This window comes from Tachysurus fulvidraco, chromosome 1, assembly GCF_022655615.1.
Source record: "Tachysurus fulvidraco isolate hzauxx_2018 chromosome 1, HZAU_PFXX_2.0, whole genome shotgun sequence".
Lineage (NCBI taxonomy): Eukaryota > Metazoa > Chordata > Actinopteri > Siluriformes > Bagridae > Tachysurus > Tachysurus fulvidraco.
The window spans coordinates 27687711-27702638 of NC_062518.1; the positions used below are offsets into that span (position 1 = coordinate 27687711).

Consider the following 14928-nt stretch of genomic DNA (forward strand, 5'->3'; position numbering starts at 1 on the left):
AAAGATATTAAATATTTTCTGCTTTGAAATAAACAGCACTTTTCATGGACACATATCATTTATTACTGTAGCATCACACCTTAGGTTTAGACTACAGAGTATTATTAGTTAATACAATGTTTTTATTATATATGATTTATTTCTAATATATATGTACAATTGCATCCTTACAGCACAATGACAATAACGTTTTTCTTGAGCTTGATCAATACACAATCACCATTCACTTCATTTGGAACACCTACTAATTCCAGCAATTTATGTATTTATTATTATCGATTGTGTGGCAGCAGCATTAAACTGCTGATGATCTGATATTTTCACACACAATAGTGTCAAGACTTTAGAGAATGGTGCAATAAAGAAAGAATATCCAGTGTGCATCAGTTCTGCACACAGAATCCCTTATCCAGACTGACATACAAACGTGTTCTGAAGTCTCCATCAATGAGTACATCAATTCAATTCAATTTTATTTGTATTGTGCTTTTTACAATTGACAATGTCTCAAAGCAGCTTTACAGAACATAAACATAAAACAAAAGGTTATTATAAAGATTAATATAATACAAAATTCAAATCAATATTAGATATATTTAAATGTGTTCGTATTTAACCCCAATGAGTGAGTCGGAGGTGACAGGTGACTGTGGCAAGGAAAGGGGAAACCTCATCCTCATATGGGTGACACTGGAGGGGGTGATTATAAATTTACAGTCTGATAAATGGTGTAATGATGCAAAAGACCACATGGAGTTGGCCTCTCCTCTTCAGTATCGCATAGTCTAACTGGAGCTGGTAGATCTCTAGATGCCTCAGGATTCTAACAGAGTCGGCCTCATCTCAGTGGAGGTCCAAAATCTTCATCGCACAGAAGACAATCAGAGTTGGTACAATTTCTGGATGCCTCGGATTTGGGTAGAAAGAGAGAAGCAGTGGAGAGGGATTAACGTAGCTGCTTGTTAATAATATTAGCAAGCACTAGATGATAATGTGCATTTGGTCTGATGTAATAGAGCACAATATTATGGGATGTATTATGTGTATGCCTGATTAAAGAGATGAGTTTTTAATCTACAGTTAAACTGGGAAAGTGTGTCTGAGCCCCGCTGATGCTGGTTTACTAGGACACAGACTAAGGAAACCATCAGTCTAAAAACTATGTTGGGAGAAAATATAGTCTATGTTTGTTTTTTTTATATAAATACATAAATAAGCACATAAAATATAAACAAGAACTAGTTGAAGTATTTTGCGAACAGGTAGATCTTCACCAGCTGTTTGAAGAGTCATGGCTCATGACATCTAGGGGAAGTTCATTACATCACCTAGGTTCCAAAACAGAGAAAAGATTTTTTACTTTATAGGTAAGCATCAGTGTTTTCGATCATCAGTTACTAGAAGCCTGTGTAGGGAGTGCACCGGCGGAGTGGTGTGGGCTGGTTGAAAACAAGTCAAACAGTTGATTAAAGAGGATAAAATGAGAATAGAAACATCTCAGAATGCGCATAAAACCTTCTGCATATGAGCAGAAAATGTTCAAATGTCAACATTGGGTTCCATGTCTGTCAGCCAAAAGCAGAAAGTGTAGAATTGAGTGGGTGCAAATTCAGAGAAACTGGACTGACAACTCGAGAAACATAGCCTGGTCCAATGAGTTTCAAAGGCTAAGAGACACATGTGATGTACTGCTAAGCTACACAGATGTACAGTGAAAATTTTGGTGCCAACATTTGAGCCTGTTAATACTATTGGTATGATCAAAATGTGAAAACATTTCCCATACCATTACGCCACCTGTACTAGCCTGGACCCGACATGCTGGTTCCATTAATCTGCGTAATGTACGCAACTGGCAAAAGGCAGATTGTCTCACTCTCCCTCACACACAATGTCTATAGTGGGGCGAATTAATCTAGATAATAATGCCCAAGATTATCTATGTATTATTAATGCTTTCTCTTGCACTGCCATCAACACTGCTAAAAGAATACAATAAATGTGTGGACTCCTTCATCTGGCATCTTCTATACAGCTAAAGTATCAGAGGGGCTCTCGCTACTCATATTTGACTGGTATCCTTGGTCTTTGTCTCTTTTGTTTAAACAAAGTGACACACAATAATGTTCCAGCATGGGTGGATATTGAAAAAGAATAAACTGCCCCTTTGCCAATGGAGGCCTTTTTACTCAGCTTTCCTGACCAGGTCCAGATCAGAATCCAGTTCTTGGATACTCTAGGGAAAGCTGGAAAATATATCACCAACATAAATATCAAAACAAACCCCATTACTTACAACCAGAGCCACGATTTGGTACATTAGATTATGAATAGATAAGAAACCTCTTTGTTGGATCTAGAAAGGAATATGGTTCGTAGATAACGTTTATAAAGGAGAACATGTGGCCTCATTCAGCTACCTGAAACAAAGTTACAGCCGGTTGTTCGCTTACTTCTGGAAATATCTACAAATTAGGCAATGTCTCCTAGAGACGCAGTTGTCCCCAGGTCTGTTTTAGTGTTCTCATGGTGTCTGAAGGTATTGTTTTGTGGTCTATGGGTGTCCTCATGTTGTTTTTGTGTCTTTAGGGTGGCTTCATCCATATGGTGTCCTCGAGTGTCTCCAGGCATTTTTCTGTGACCTATGTGTGTCCCCAGGTTTGTTTGTTTTTGTGTCCTTAGTTGTTTCCTGATTGTGTCCAGATTTTATATCGAGTCTTCCATTGATTTGTCTTTATATACCTTGTTGCAGTGTTGTTCATTGTGACTTTTGAAGTGTTGTTTCCTGTTTCCTTTTGTCCTCTTTGTACTCTGGATGATCTTCACTCATGTTTACATTGCTTTTGGATGATCTTAGGCTAATTTAACTGGTATTTGACTTCTACATAGAATTACGATTTATATGATTTTTATATGATGGATTTCCCCAAATACACACCACACTGATTTTACATGGTTGCATCTTTCCTCCCCATACTGCACATTATAAAAGACGTGATTAGTCCCAACTCTTATATAGAAGTAATAAGATACAATAGCACTGTTTTAAAATTCACTAATTATTAATATTATTGTACAGTTTGAGTTTACATTAAGCTATGTTCAGCTACTTACACATTGTACCTTTAAATTATAGAAGAAATACTACTACTGCTAATAATAATCATCATCATCATCATGATCATCATCATAATCATTATAATAATAATAATCACATGGGCTACAGAAAATTCATATAATCACCTCCTTACAACCGTGGTGTGCAAAAAAAACTCTTAAAATCAGACCTTGAGGTGAAAGTATGACAAAAGAATAAGAACCGTGAACAAGACTCTGAAGCTATCATGGGACAAACTCACCCAAACTGGACAGCTGCAAATGAGAAAAGATCAGTTATCCATTTGGGGTTAGTATATGCAGTTTCTTTTCAGCTCACCACATTTATAAATAGTGATTGCTTGAGATTCAATATCCTTCCTGGCTGCACAAGGCATTTCCATCTCCATAACTCAACTCATTAGAGTGTGAATTAAAATCCCAGGATAATTCTGAAATATTTATCCCATCCATTCTTGCATCCATTTCTTTATTCTGATGGTTGATATGATCATTAACAGAAACTCTTTACGTGGATCTGTATGATTTTATAGCTGCCATATGATTGGCTGTCTGGATAACGCCATAAATAAGCAGGTGTACAGGTGTTCCTTTTAAAGTGGACAGTCAGTTTACTTCCTAACACTTGTATAATACCATTTATTAATCGTCGTTGTAGTGGTTTATGGTCGAATATAAGTTTAAAAGCATGTAGAGCTGACATGTGCCCCTCCCTGAGAGAGGAGCAGGATTGCTCTTGTCCTAATAAGAGCCTCTGACGGACTGACAGACAGACAGACAGACAGACAGACCGCCGGCCACCAGCTGCTCTCTCCGGCTAAGGTAGGAAGCTTAGAAACTTTATTAACAACCTGGTTATAACGACGCTGCGTCACCCCTAGCTTTATTTCTTTCATGTGTAACACTATACTAACGATTTTCGGGCTGACGTCATTCTTTTAAAAAAATTTAAATGTAAATATAATTAACGGTATTTTAACCGATTTATTCTCGGTGCCGTTATACGGTTAATACGGTGCAATGAGTTTACAAAACGAGCAGGATTTAAACATGAATAATGCATTTTTTAATGCAAAACAGACGCTTTTAATATGTTTTCAATCAATTAAATCATATAAACTGGGGATATCTGCTATGGAAATATTTAGCAATGTTAGCATGCTTAGTCAGCTAGCATGCCGGTATGGATATAACATGGTATATATAGATATTATTATATATTCTGTGTATATCGGATAAATATCGTCGTGACATGTTCCGAAAAATATCATTATTTCCAAGCACGAATGATATCGGCTGTTGAAGGAACTGGTTAGCTCGGTAGCTAGCAGGCCTGGTTACATGCTGCACTTTAAACTGTGCCTGTGTCTAAATAGTCCCTTTATCCTGCTTCCCTACAGACTTCAAAGTGCATTATGGGTATTCTGTGTTCCCTAGTTGGACACTGATGGCAAGAATGGTACTGTAGTACATCATAAATTACTCAGGATGCTGTGTACTATATTTTATATGGCATATAAAGAGACAAAATGTCAAAAACAATGCATTATTTAATAAACACGGTGCTGTTTCAGACACAACATTGTTCTGTAGACCATCTAAAGCTTTTTACTTTGTGCTAAACATGACCTAAATATAAATATCACCATTACAGAACAAACTGTAGCTCGGAACGGGTTATAAATATAAGCCTGCATACTAAATTGGTAACTCGGACAGTGACCTTTCCACCTGTCTGTAATAATGTAGTCGAGAGATGACGATTTCTTAAATGGAACAAAATCTTAATAAGGTCCGAATTGTTATTCTTCATAATGTGTTCTTTACGTCTATGAGCTCGAATAGAGACAGCGCGGGTTTGGTAACATATGGAACAACATGCTCTAATAGCTTAGAGAAAAGCTGAGATTTGAACTCAAACTTCTGCTGTGGTTTGCTGTTGATGTAATTCCGAATACTAACCATACCGTGAGCTTTCCTATAACATTTAGAAAGCAAGTAACAAATAACTGACTTGTACACAGTTGTTAAAGCACACCCTTGAATTGTATGTTTTACTCTATATAGATAATATGTCGTTATCCTAAAATGTGTGAAGCGATCTGACTCATTGTAACAATATAACTTTGTAAGTACAGACAGCCCCATTGTCACTGTTCATTCCTTCTGTCATTCATTTCCTTCTTCTGGGGTTCACGGTGGTGTCAGAATGAGAAGGTCTGGCCAGATTCTATCTCAGCTTTTTCCACCATATCACAGAGTCTAAACCCAGCAGCTTGTGGAGGAACCTGGTTTTCTCTGTCTGTACACACGACTGCTATACTTTCAGTCAATACCCACAGCTTGTTAACATAGATGTACACTGACAAAGAGCTTTGACTACAAACTGAGATCCTGCTTCACCACACCTGACCATACGATGTGATCGAGTGTCAGGGAAATGGGAAACTATTACATGTCTATTTTTGATTGTTGATATCAGCTACCACCTTTCTTTTCCTTATTGACTGATGCAGAGAAATGAAGTTTGTTAAGTTTGCAACCATATGCAGGAGATGAGAATTAGGATCCACACTGTTTTAGTTTGAAATTGAGGTTGTGACACTGCATGTACAATGCAACCCTAAACAATGTACAGGAAAAAGAAACAGCTTCTGCAAAAAATGTTCTGCTAAATGTCTTGTTTATTTTTTTTTATAAAAAGGTTTGTGTAGTAGATTAGACAATTAATCACAATACTGTTTGACAGCTGCCCAGAAACCATTGTGATGATTAGCTTAATGTAAAACATGCAAAATACAGCCAAATGTTTGTGGACACCTGATTATCTTATGCTTGTTCAAACATCTCGTTCCAGATTTAATACATTTTTCATTTGACTAGATGTTGGAGTGTTGTGTTCATTTAGTCATGAATGCATTAGTGAGGTCAGTGTTCCAGTTCATCCCAAAGGTGGTAAATGGTGTTGAGGTCAGGGCAGGACACTCCAGTTTTTATTCATCAACTTTGAAAAACCATGTATGCCTGCAGCTTGCTTTGTTATTTATTATGTCATAGAATGTTTTGGCTCTTACCTCAAGGGAAGTGAAGTGAAGGGAAATGGTAGCACTACAGCATACAAAGACATTCAATAGAATTGATTATTTCCAACTTTGTGACAACAGTTTGAGGTAGAAGCGCATATGGGGTGATGGTCAGGTGTCCACATACTTTTAGTCGTATAGTGTACCACAGATTGGCTGTTTCATTGAGAACAATAATAGCATTGCATTGTAAATGTCATTAATATGCCATGTTACTGTGCAGCCCACAGAGCTCTGGAGCCATGCCCTCAGACCTTGCCAAGAAGAAAGCTGCCAAGAAGAAAGAGGCAGCCAAAGCTCGTCAAAGGGTCAAAAAGCACGAAGAGGTCGAACAGCCGGAGGAAAATGGAGCAGTTCCGAATGGTGAGACGAATGAAGGTGTGTTATTTTAGGTGGATTTCATGCTGAGCACATTTTCCCGGTTCAGATCTGATTGTGGTCTAGGTGCCACTGCAGCACTAGTCTAAAAAAAATTTTGGTGCTGTTATGCACAGTAAGGCATCACACCTCTTCTGTGTCCCACACTTTCCCTGTTACCGATGGTGTTGCCATCGGCTAATACACATGCGCATGTTACTTTGTATTCACATGCACAGCAAAGTTTCAGTGCTAGCAAGCTTACAGCACCTCCTACAGTTAGTGTCAGATTTATTGCTTCACATGACAGCTTTCACTTTACCAATAATTCAACCGTGTTCATTAGTGATAATGTGATACAGTAACCGGTACAGAGCACATTGCTGTAAGCCTGCAGGATTTGCTCATATATTATTGTATACCAGCATTTGATGGTGGATAGTAATTGTCACAATAACACAGGTAAAATATGTTATTTTCTGTTTTTTTTTTTATTTCTATAAACTCTTCAGTCGTGTTCCTGACTTGTCTTCTGTGCAGAACTTTCTGCTCTGGCTAAAGAGCTAGATGAGTTTGAGCTAAGGAAGATAGAGGCACGGGCGGTTACAGGGGTCTTGGCATCACACCTCAACAGTACAGATGTTCACATCAGCAGCCTTTCACTCACTTTCCATGGGCAGGAGCTGCTGAGCGACACAAGCCTAGAACTGAACTCGGGAAGACGCTATGGTCTCATTGGCCTCAATGGCACAGGTGTGGATTATAGTCTTGTAAGAGATAATAAATATAAGACACACCTTACTGTGTTATATGAAAGTTTATAGGTTTCTTTTCCACAATGTCACTTATGACAGGTAAATCTATGCTCCTGTCTGCTATCGGCCATCGAGAGATTCCTATCCCCGAGCACATAGACATTTATCATCTGACTCGTGAGATGGCTCCCAGTGAGAAGACAGCGTTACAGTGTGTGATGGAGGTGGATAAGGAGAGGATCCAGCTGGAGAAGGAGGCAGAAAGACTGGCCCATGAGGACTGTGAGTCATACATACAAGGCACAAATGAACCGATGTACTGTATTCCACATAGAGTCAACACTCATATATTAAAAGTTTCTATGAGTCATTTTTTTACTATTATTACTACTACACAGAATAATGCACCATCTCTGATGAAGTTGCTGTCTTCACCGATGTCCAATGTATGTAAAAAAAAACAAACCCATCTTTTTGGTATTGAATGTTAGCTTCAAATGGAATCTCACAGTAAATATACATAGAGAGATTAAGCATAAATTTCAGTGTGAAGCTGGATTTAAGACTGCGCCTTTACTGGAGCTGATATCACACAAGACAACCCAGCTCAGAATCCTGCATAACTGAGACATGTCTCTGTTTTTGCCAAACTTTGTCCCATGTATGCAGCTGTCATGCAGATTCTGAATATTGCTTAAGTATGTAGTTTTTTAAGAGCAGAGCTCTGAATGTTGATGTGTGCAATTTCCACATTAAATCCTTCAAAGCGTGTGGAATGATACACCCAATATAGCTGTGCAAGTTTTTTTTGTCTTTCAGGTCAGGCATCAAAAATACAGAGCCTGCTGTGATTTGCAATGACAATGCTATTGTCATTGCTAGTAATTACTATTTCAATGCTGGTAATTACTATTTTAGTTAGTAAATATAATCAAAAATCTGATCACACGCATTATAACCCAGCTCAGCTGCATCATATTTCGTCACACCCTAGGCATGAAAAAAGTCTGGTGACACTGTGACAGGAGGAGAGAGAGAAATTGTGTAAACAAAGGAGTTTTTGTGGTTCTTTCTATTGTTGAGAGTGAGAGGTGTGTACCTGCCATTGGTGTGTAACTTTTGGTTTGTGTTTTGGGTAATGTGTTATCTGGCTCTTTCATAACATGTAACAAGTTTTATCTTGAAATGCCATTTGGGGAAAATGTTGACTAGTTTGTGTAGAAAGTAAATATTATTAAACACTGTATAAATGTCTAATTAGTAATGACATGGCAGTGCCATTCCTTACTGTGTTTGTCTTTTATTGACCTAATGGATCAGCTAGGTGTAAATTGTGTACATTCTTTGTGAATTAGGCCTGATAGAACCTAGTGCTTGATTTGTTTTTGGAGAATAATAGGATTATACAAAAGTCTGGAGATGTGGAGATGTGTTTTAACATGACGTTTATAATTAAAAAAACATTTTTTTTGTCATGCTGACGTTTTGTAGCAGAGTGCGAGAAGCTCATGGAGATCTACGAGCGTCTGGAAGAGCTGGATGCGGACAAAGCCGAGGTTCGAGCTTCACGCATTCTCTTTGGTCTGGGCTTTACCCCAGCCATGCAGCACAAAAAGCTCAAAGACTTCAGCGGCGGTTGGAGAATGCGTGCCTCGTTGGCCAGGTACGAGGTCCCTACGTTATCGATTTCAGTCTTCTAAAGGAGATCTCTCGTATTGGTATTTACTGCTTTTTTCTCGTCCTCTTTCCTCTACTCGGACAGAGCGCTGTTCATTAAGCCTTTCATGCTGTTACTGGATGAACCCACAAACCACCTTGACTTGGATGCCTGTGTGTGGCTGGAGGAGGAACTCAAATCGTGCGTCCTTCAGTAGCTGTGTTTTGGGCTGATTATTAAATGCCAGCAGCATGCTTATGTAAAATTGTGAATGCTTACATTTTTCTGTCCTTTTCCAGGTTTAAGCGAATTCTTGTACTCATCTCACACTCCCAAGACTTCCTGAATGGTGTTTGCACTAACATCATACATCTACACCAAAGGAAACTCAGATACTACACAGTAAGTTCATATATATATATATATATATATATATATATAAATACATATACATATACATATTGATTTTCTTTATTTTACACTCCACAGTGGTGTTTAATGACTCATAAAAGTATAACTAGGGGCAATATATTTATAGAAAGGTTAAAAAGTAATATCAAACCCATTTCTGCTCTCTGTGATGCCCCAAGTGCTATTCCATAACAAAATAATTCATATATAAAAAAATTATTTATAAAATTTGAAGGTCTTAAGTTCAACCACTAAAATACAGTAAAAGGTTTCTCCAACAGAGGGAAAAATATCTGACACTGAATAACAACAATCTCCTGATTAATTTTATATCACTCTTGCAGCGATAAAAGAATTCATTTGTTTATACTGATTGAAAATATAGATAAGACACTATCTGAATGCCAGTGTACTGTTAGAGTTACTTTTAAAGGGTTAACCAAACCATTTTAATTAGAAAGATAATCATTTGTCCAAAAACAAGCTTTCAACATTTTGGGCGCCCTGTGATGGGTTGGCACTCCGTCCAGGGTGTATCCTGTCTTGATGCCCGATGACACCTAAGACACACAGGCTCCCCGTGACCCGAGGTAGTTTGGATAAGCAGTAGAAAATGAATGAATGAATGAATGAATATTTTGGGCCATCTGATTTCAATTAAAGGGCAATTACGACCAATATGTGAAGACCAGGGAGGAGCTGGAGGAGAACCAGATGAAACGCTACAACTGGGAGCAGGACCAGATAGCACACATGAAGGTAAAACACTGCTGCACTGTGCACATGCTATGAGAAGATCCTCCTCCATTCAGTGTTATTACTCCCAGTGTAAAATCAGTCTGTCTTTCTCATTACTTCTCTCCAAATATCTCTTCCAGTTTTATACTGTTTCATTCCTTATTACAGTCATTTACAGGTATTAGAAGGCTCAGAAGTTCTTGTCACCTTTTTGTCTCTGTGTAGAACTACATTGCTCGATTTGGTCACGGCTCAGCCAAGCTTGCTCGTCAGGCTCAAAGCAAAGAGAAGACGTTGCAGAAGATGGTGGCTTCAGGCCTGACCTCCCGTGTAGTTACAGATAAGGTTAAGAATGAAAGCATACTCACTCATACAGTATATACGCAGTTACTGAATGAATATTAGGCACATTTAGTATTAAGCATTATATAAGAATAAACATTACATGTAATGGAGAAGCACTTGGTAAATGAGTTCATCCAGTGCCACTGATAGCAGTATGACTGGAGCAGTTCTTATGTTAACCACTGTTTTATCCCTGTATTGATCTCAATACTTTAGTCAGTATTGGGCATGTAGATTCCTTCTCATGTACTGTACATCCATTAATATGGGAATTGATTAGTTCAGTTCCAAAACAACACTCATCCTCACAGTTGTAGACCAATACCACTTTAATTCAACATGTTCCCTGTCGTCAAAGACAGCAAGCACACAGTTTATAGAAATACTTTGCTTATGGACCGGTGCTGGACTATCAACCTAGAGCATCTCCTTTTTCCTCCTGCAGACTCTGTCATTTTATTTTCCTCCTTGTGGGAAGATTCCTCCTCCTGTCATCATGGTGCAGAATGTCAGTTTCAGATATTCCGACAACACAGTAAGTGTGAAGTTTAGAAAGGGAGAGTTGTTGACTCCAAGCTCCTTTGCTTATAATTTTTTCAGAGGTTCACCATAATTACTTACTCTCATTCGTGTGGTCCTTAAGTTCTAGGTCAACCACTGTGATACATGGCAGTTAGACAGGAGACTATGTGCTAAAGCCGAGTTACAGGAAAACAAGAAATAACAGAAATGACTTATTACATGGAGAAGACATAGAGTTGAGTACATAACTGGTTACCTAGGTTTGATGTTTATCATCCATATCCCATAATAGTCACACATAGGTTACGTCATATAAATGGTACATCAATTCATAATCATCATAATAGCTAATGTGTATGTATCATAAATTAAACATATATTCACTGTGGCCCTTCAGGATACTTGTAGATTGCAGGATGCAGACTAAATCATTAAAATGCAAGGGACGTTAACTTATAAACTCTGACTGTTTTGAATGAAAAGCTTCATCCTAACACTCAACAGACAAAATGAATCACCAGTCAAATTTCTAGCAGTTCACAAGGACAAGAGTGTGAAATGTAAGTGTCGGCATGACGACACTGGGAGAGCACAACAGACCCAAGTTAACAACACAAGTGTGCCGTTTGTTTATTCTACACAAACATGCACAGGGAAAAAGAACCAAAGGACAAGATCACTTAAACGCACATGGGCTCAAGTGTGCCATGTTGTTCATTAACTCTAGCACATTTAGCTCGTTCTTAATGCCAGGTGTATCGGAGTTTTGCTCAGCTACCGATTTGTTAGTCTTGTAAAAAGCAATTATATTTTTCAGAGGGAATTTGTATGAAAACAAACATGCAATGAGGACTCCTTTACTAAAATGAGCCTGCAATTGAATCTCGAGTGCCTACTGACTTTGTGTTCTTTCTTTTTTAAAGCCATATATTTATAAAAACTTGGAGTTTGGCATTGACCTGGACACACGGGTGGCTCTAGTGGGCCCTAACGGAGCAGGGAAGTCCACACTGCTGAAGCTCTTGATGGGAGAGGTCAGTTAACTGTCAAATTGTTAGTTAAGAACTTAGTTTCATGTGTTTTCTTAACTTCACATTCATTATACTGTACTTTAACCTTTATGCTTACCTTAGCTTCTTCCATCTGATGGTATGATCAGGAAACACTCCCATGTGAAGATTGGCAGGTATCACCAGGTGAGCCATACACTCAATAACTGTGAACTGTGTCAGTATGTTATGTGCATTAAAGAAAGCGCATATGCTTTGGCATTTTTAATGTTTAATCAGTACTTCACTTATTACTTTATAATAAACAGATACAGGAGCTAATAAATGACCTATAACCGGAGGCCCTGCGCACAGTATTATTAGATACTATATTAGATCATTATTAGAGTTTTTATTTCTCTGGTTTTCATCTCATAGATCAGAGTTTGAGCTTTTTTGGGTCATCTGTGTTTTGTAGCATCTGACAGAACAGCTGGAGTTGGATCTTTCTCCTCTAGAGTACATGATGAAGTGTTACCCAGAGATCAAAGAAAAAGAGGAGATGAGAAAGATCATCGGACGGTATGGGCTGACGGGTAAACAGCAGGTGTGTGACTGAGCGCTCAAGTACTGCTGGGAAGTTTGTATTTATGAGTTGGGACTTGGTCACTTTGGTCAGAGCAAGATGGAGGTGTTCCTTCTATTAATTAACTAGAATAATACAGCAAAGTCTTTCAAACTTCCGCTAAATGAAAAACAATGAATTTGAACTCTTTTAAATTTTGCCACAGTAACCGTTATTGTTACATATTATACTGGATTATACTATTATTAATATACTATTATTATTATTATACTAATATGGATAGTGCTATCATATTAATGCATAATAAATGAAATAAGCTTCTAAGACGAGTAAACATTCTGTTTCCGCAAATCCACCGTATTTTCTGACTGACACAACACCAACTTGATTTTTTTTGTTGGTATTTTTAACTCAGAAATAAAATCATTTTGACATGACTTGAACGCCCTATATGTCCGTTTCAGAGAGCAAAGGAAATACTTGATACTTCTGTTATAGTCTGTAATAATATCATCAATATTTATACATTCAAAAGAAATCATAAAGGTTTATAATGCAGAATAAATTGGTGAAATCTGTCCTCAGGTGAGTCCCATTAGGAATCTGTCAGACGGACAGAAGTGCCGTGTTTGCTTTGCCTGGCTGGCCTGGCAGAACCCCCACATGCTCTTCCTGGATGAACCTACAAATCACCTGGACATCGAGACCATCGACGCACTGGCTGAAGCCGTCAACGAGTTTGAGGGAGGGATGATGCTGGTCAGCCATGACTTCAGACTCATCCAGCAGGTAGATTATTGGTGCAAAGACCTCAAGGCTGCTTTTATTAAACATCTGTTCTCTCTGACTGTGATGTGTTTGATTACAGGTGGCTCAGGAAATTTGGGTGTGTGAGAACCAAACCATCACCAAATGGAACGGAGACATTTTGGCGTACAAGGAGCACTTGAAGTCAAAAATTGATAAACAGACACATGACATTTGAAAGTTTAGAGCCAGGACTCTTTTTTTTTTCCATCATGGATAGTTTTTGCTCTGCTCATCTTACCGTAATGCATGTGATCTAAGAACATTTCCCACAGACCCTAAATTTTTCAGCGAGGATTGTAAATCCCGTTTCAGTGTTCCAGCATCAAAATACAGTACACAATACATTCTCTCCTCTTTGCAGAGAACTTCACACTACACTACACTACACTACACACGTCATTCATAGTCTGTGTATTAACTGTCACTTTACTTTTTATTGAATATTATAAATGCAATAATGTTGAATAAATCAAAGTTTACCAAAATTGTAGGCTAGGGGTTGAATTACATAATGCTAAAACCAGTCATTTGGAAAACAGATTTGAAAATAAGAATGAACAGATCCAGTGTATGGCAACAGTATGCAAAAGGTTGACATGATGTGAAAAGGCTAGGGGAAGTAAGTAAAAAAACTTGAGAGACTGAAATAAAATGTACAAAATCATAAAATGTATAATCTAGGCTTAGTGAATGTCTGCACTAGTCAAGCAAACTCCACAATATTTGGAGGGGCTTACACGTTTTTCAAAATGATCACAGATTTGGGCCAAGAAGCATTGTGTGATGTCATCACAACATGTATGCTGCCAATGTCCTCTTCAATTCATGTGCATTGAACATGAGTACAGCTATCACAGAAACTAACTAAATATGTGTCTTCACTGGTCGGAGTTTAAAAGAATACTCTCTTGATTGCAATTTCACCAATTCAATTTGTTGTTCTTTTGGATACTCCCTTTTTGCTGACACCACAATGTGGTCCACATATGTGATTTGGTGCCTGATTCCCACCTCCGCCTTGTGTGTGTGGAGTTTGCATGTTCTCCCCGTGCCTCGGGGGTTTCCTCCGGGTACTCCCGTTTCCTCCCCCGGTCCAAAGACATGCATGGTAGGTTGATTGGCATCTCTGGAAAATTGTCTGTAGTGTGTGAGTGAATGAGAGTGTGTGTGCCCTGTGATGGGTTGGCACTCTGTCCAGGGTGTATCCTGCCTTGATGCCCGATGACGCCTGAGATAGGCTCAGGCTCCCTGTGACCCGAGAAGTTTGGATAAGCAGTAGAAAATGAGTGAGTGAGAACTCGGGATTCTGCCACTGAAAAAGGACAAAGAAGAAAAAAGCACAGAAAACAATCACAATAAACTCCTAGAGGAACCAATTAGCTGGATTTTAATGCTGTGGTGATGGTATAGGGTAATGATTCAACAAACCTATAAATAACTGCTGTACAGTAAGTGTTGTACAGACTACACTATAAAAAAAATGACAGTAATGTACTGGCAAGAGTGTTGTCAATAAATTACTATAACTATATAGAAATATGTACAACAATAAAACTGT

The 14928-nt window shown here is 38.3% G+C and overlaps 1 protein-coding gene across 2 annotated transcripts; it reads left to right on the top strand.

Moving 5' to 3' along the window:
- The first annotated feature begins 3792 nt into the window (after nucleotides 1–3792).
- abcf2b (ATP-binding cassette, sub-family F (GCN20), member 2b) lies at nucleotides 3793–13855 on the top strand. Of its 2 annotated transcripts, none has more exons than XM_027169541.2 (15): nucleotides 3793–3939; nucleotides 6424–6578; nucleotides 7098–7310; nucleotides 7412–7594; nucleotides 8804–8975; nucleotides 9075–9170; nucleotides 9269–9371; nucleotides 10044–10139; nucleotides 10344–10463; nucleotides 10909–10998; nucleotides 11909–12019; nucleotides 12119–12181; nucleotides 12453–12581; nucleotides 13146–13349; nucleotides 13429–13855. In XM_027169541.2, the coding sequence occupies exons 2-15, from the start codon at nucleotides 6443–6445 to the stop codon at nucleotides 13543–13545; spliced, it is 1833 nt and encodes a 610-aa protein (XP_027025342.1). In that variant the 5' UTR covers nucleotides 3793–3939; nucleotides 6424–6442; the 3' UTR covers nucleotides 13546–13855. The 2 variants fall into 2 exon arrangements, with proteins under 2 accessions (XP_027025342.1, XP_027025343.1); XM_027169542.2 differs by having other exon boundaries at nucleotides 6424–6563.
- Nucleotides 13856–14928: the final 1073 nt, after the last annotated feature.

Coding starts and splice junctions, on each gene's coding strand:
- abcf2b (XM_027169541.2), top strand. CDS start 6,443: ATGCCCTCAGACCTTGCCAAGAAGAAAGCTGCCAAGAAGAAAGAGGCA. Junction 7,311..7,411: donor CATTGGCCTCAATGGCACAG/GTGTGGATTATA, acceptor CACTTATGACAG/GTAAATCTATGCTCCTGTCT. Junction 9,372..10,043: donor GGAAACTCAGATACTACACA/GTAAGTTCATAT, acceptor TTTCAATTAAAG/GGCAATTACGACCAATATGT.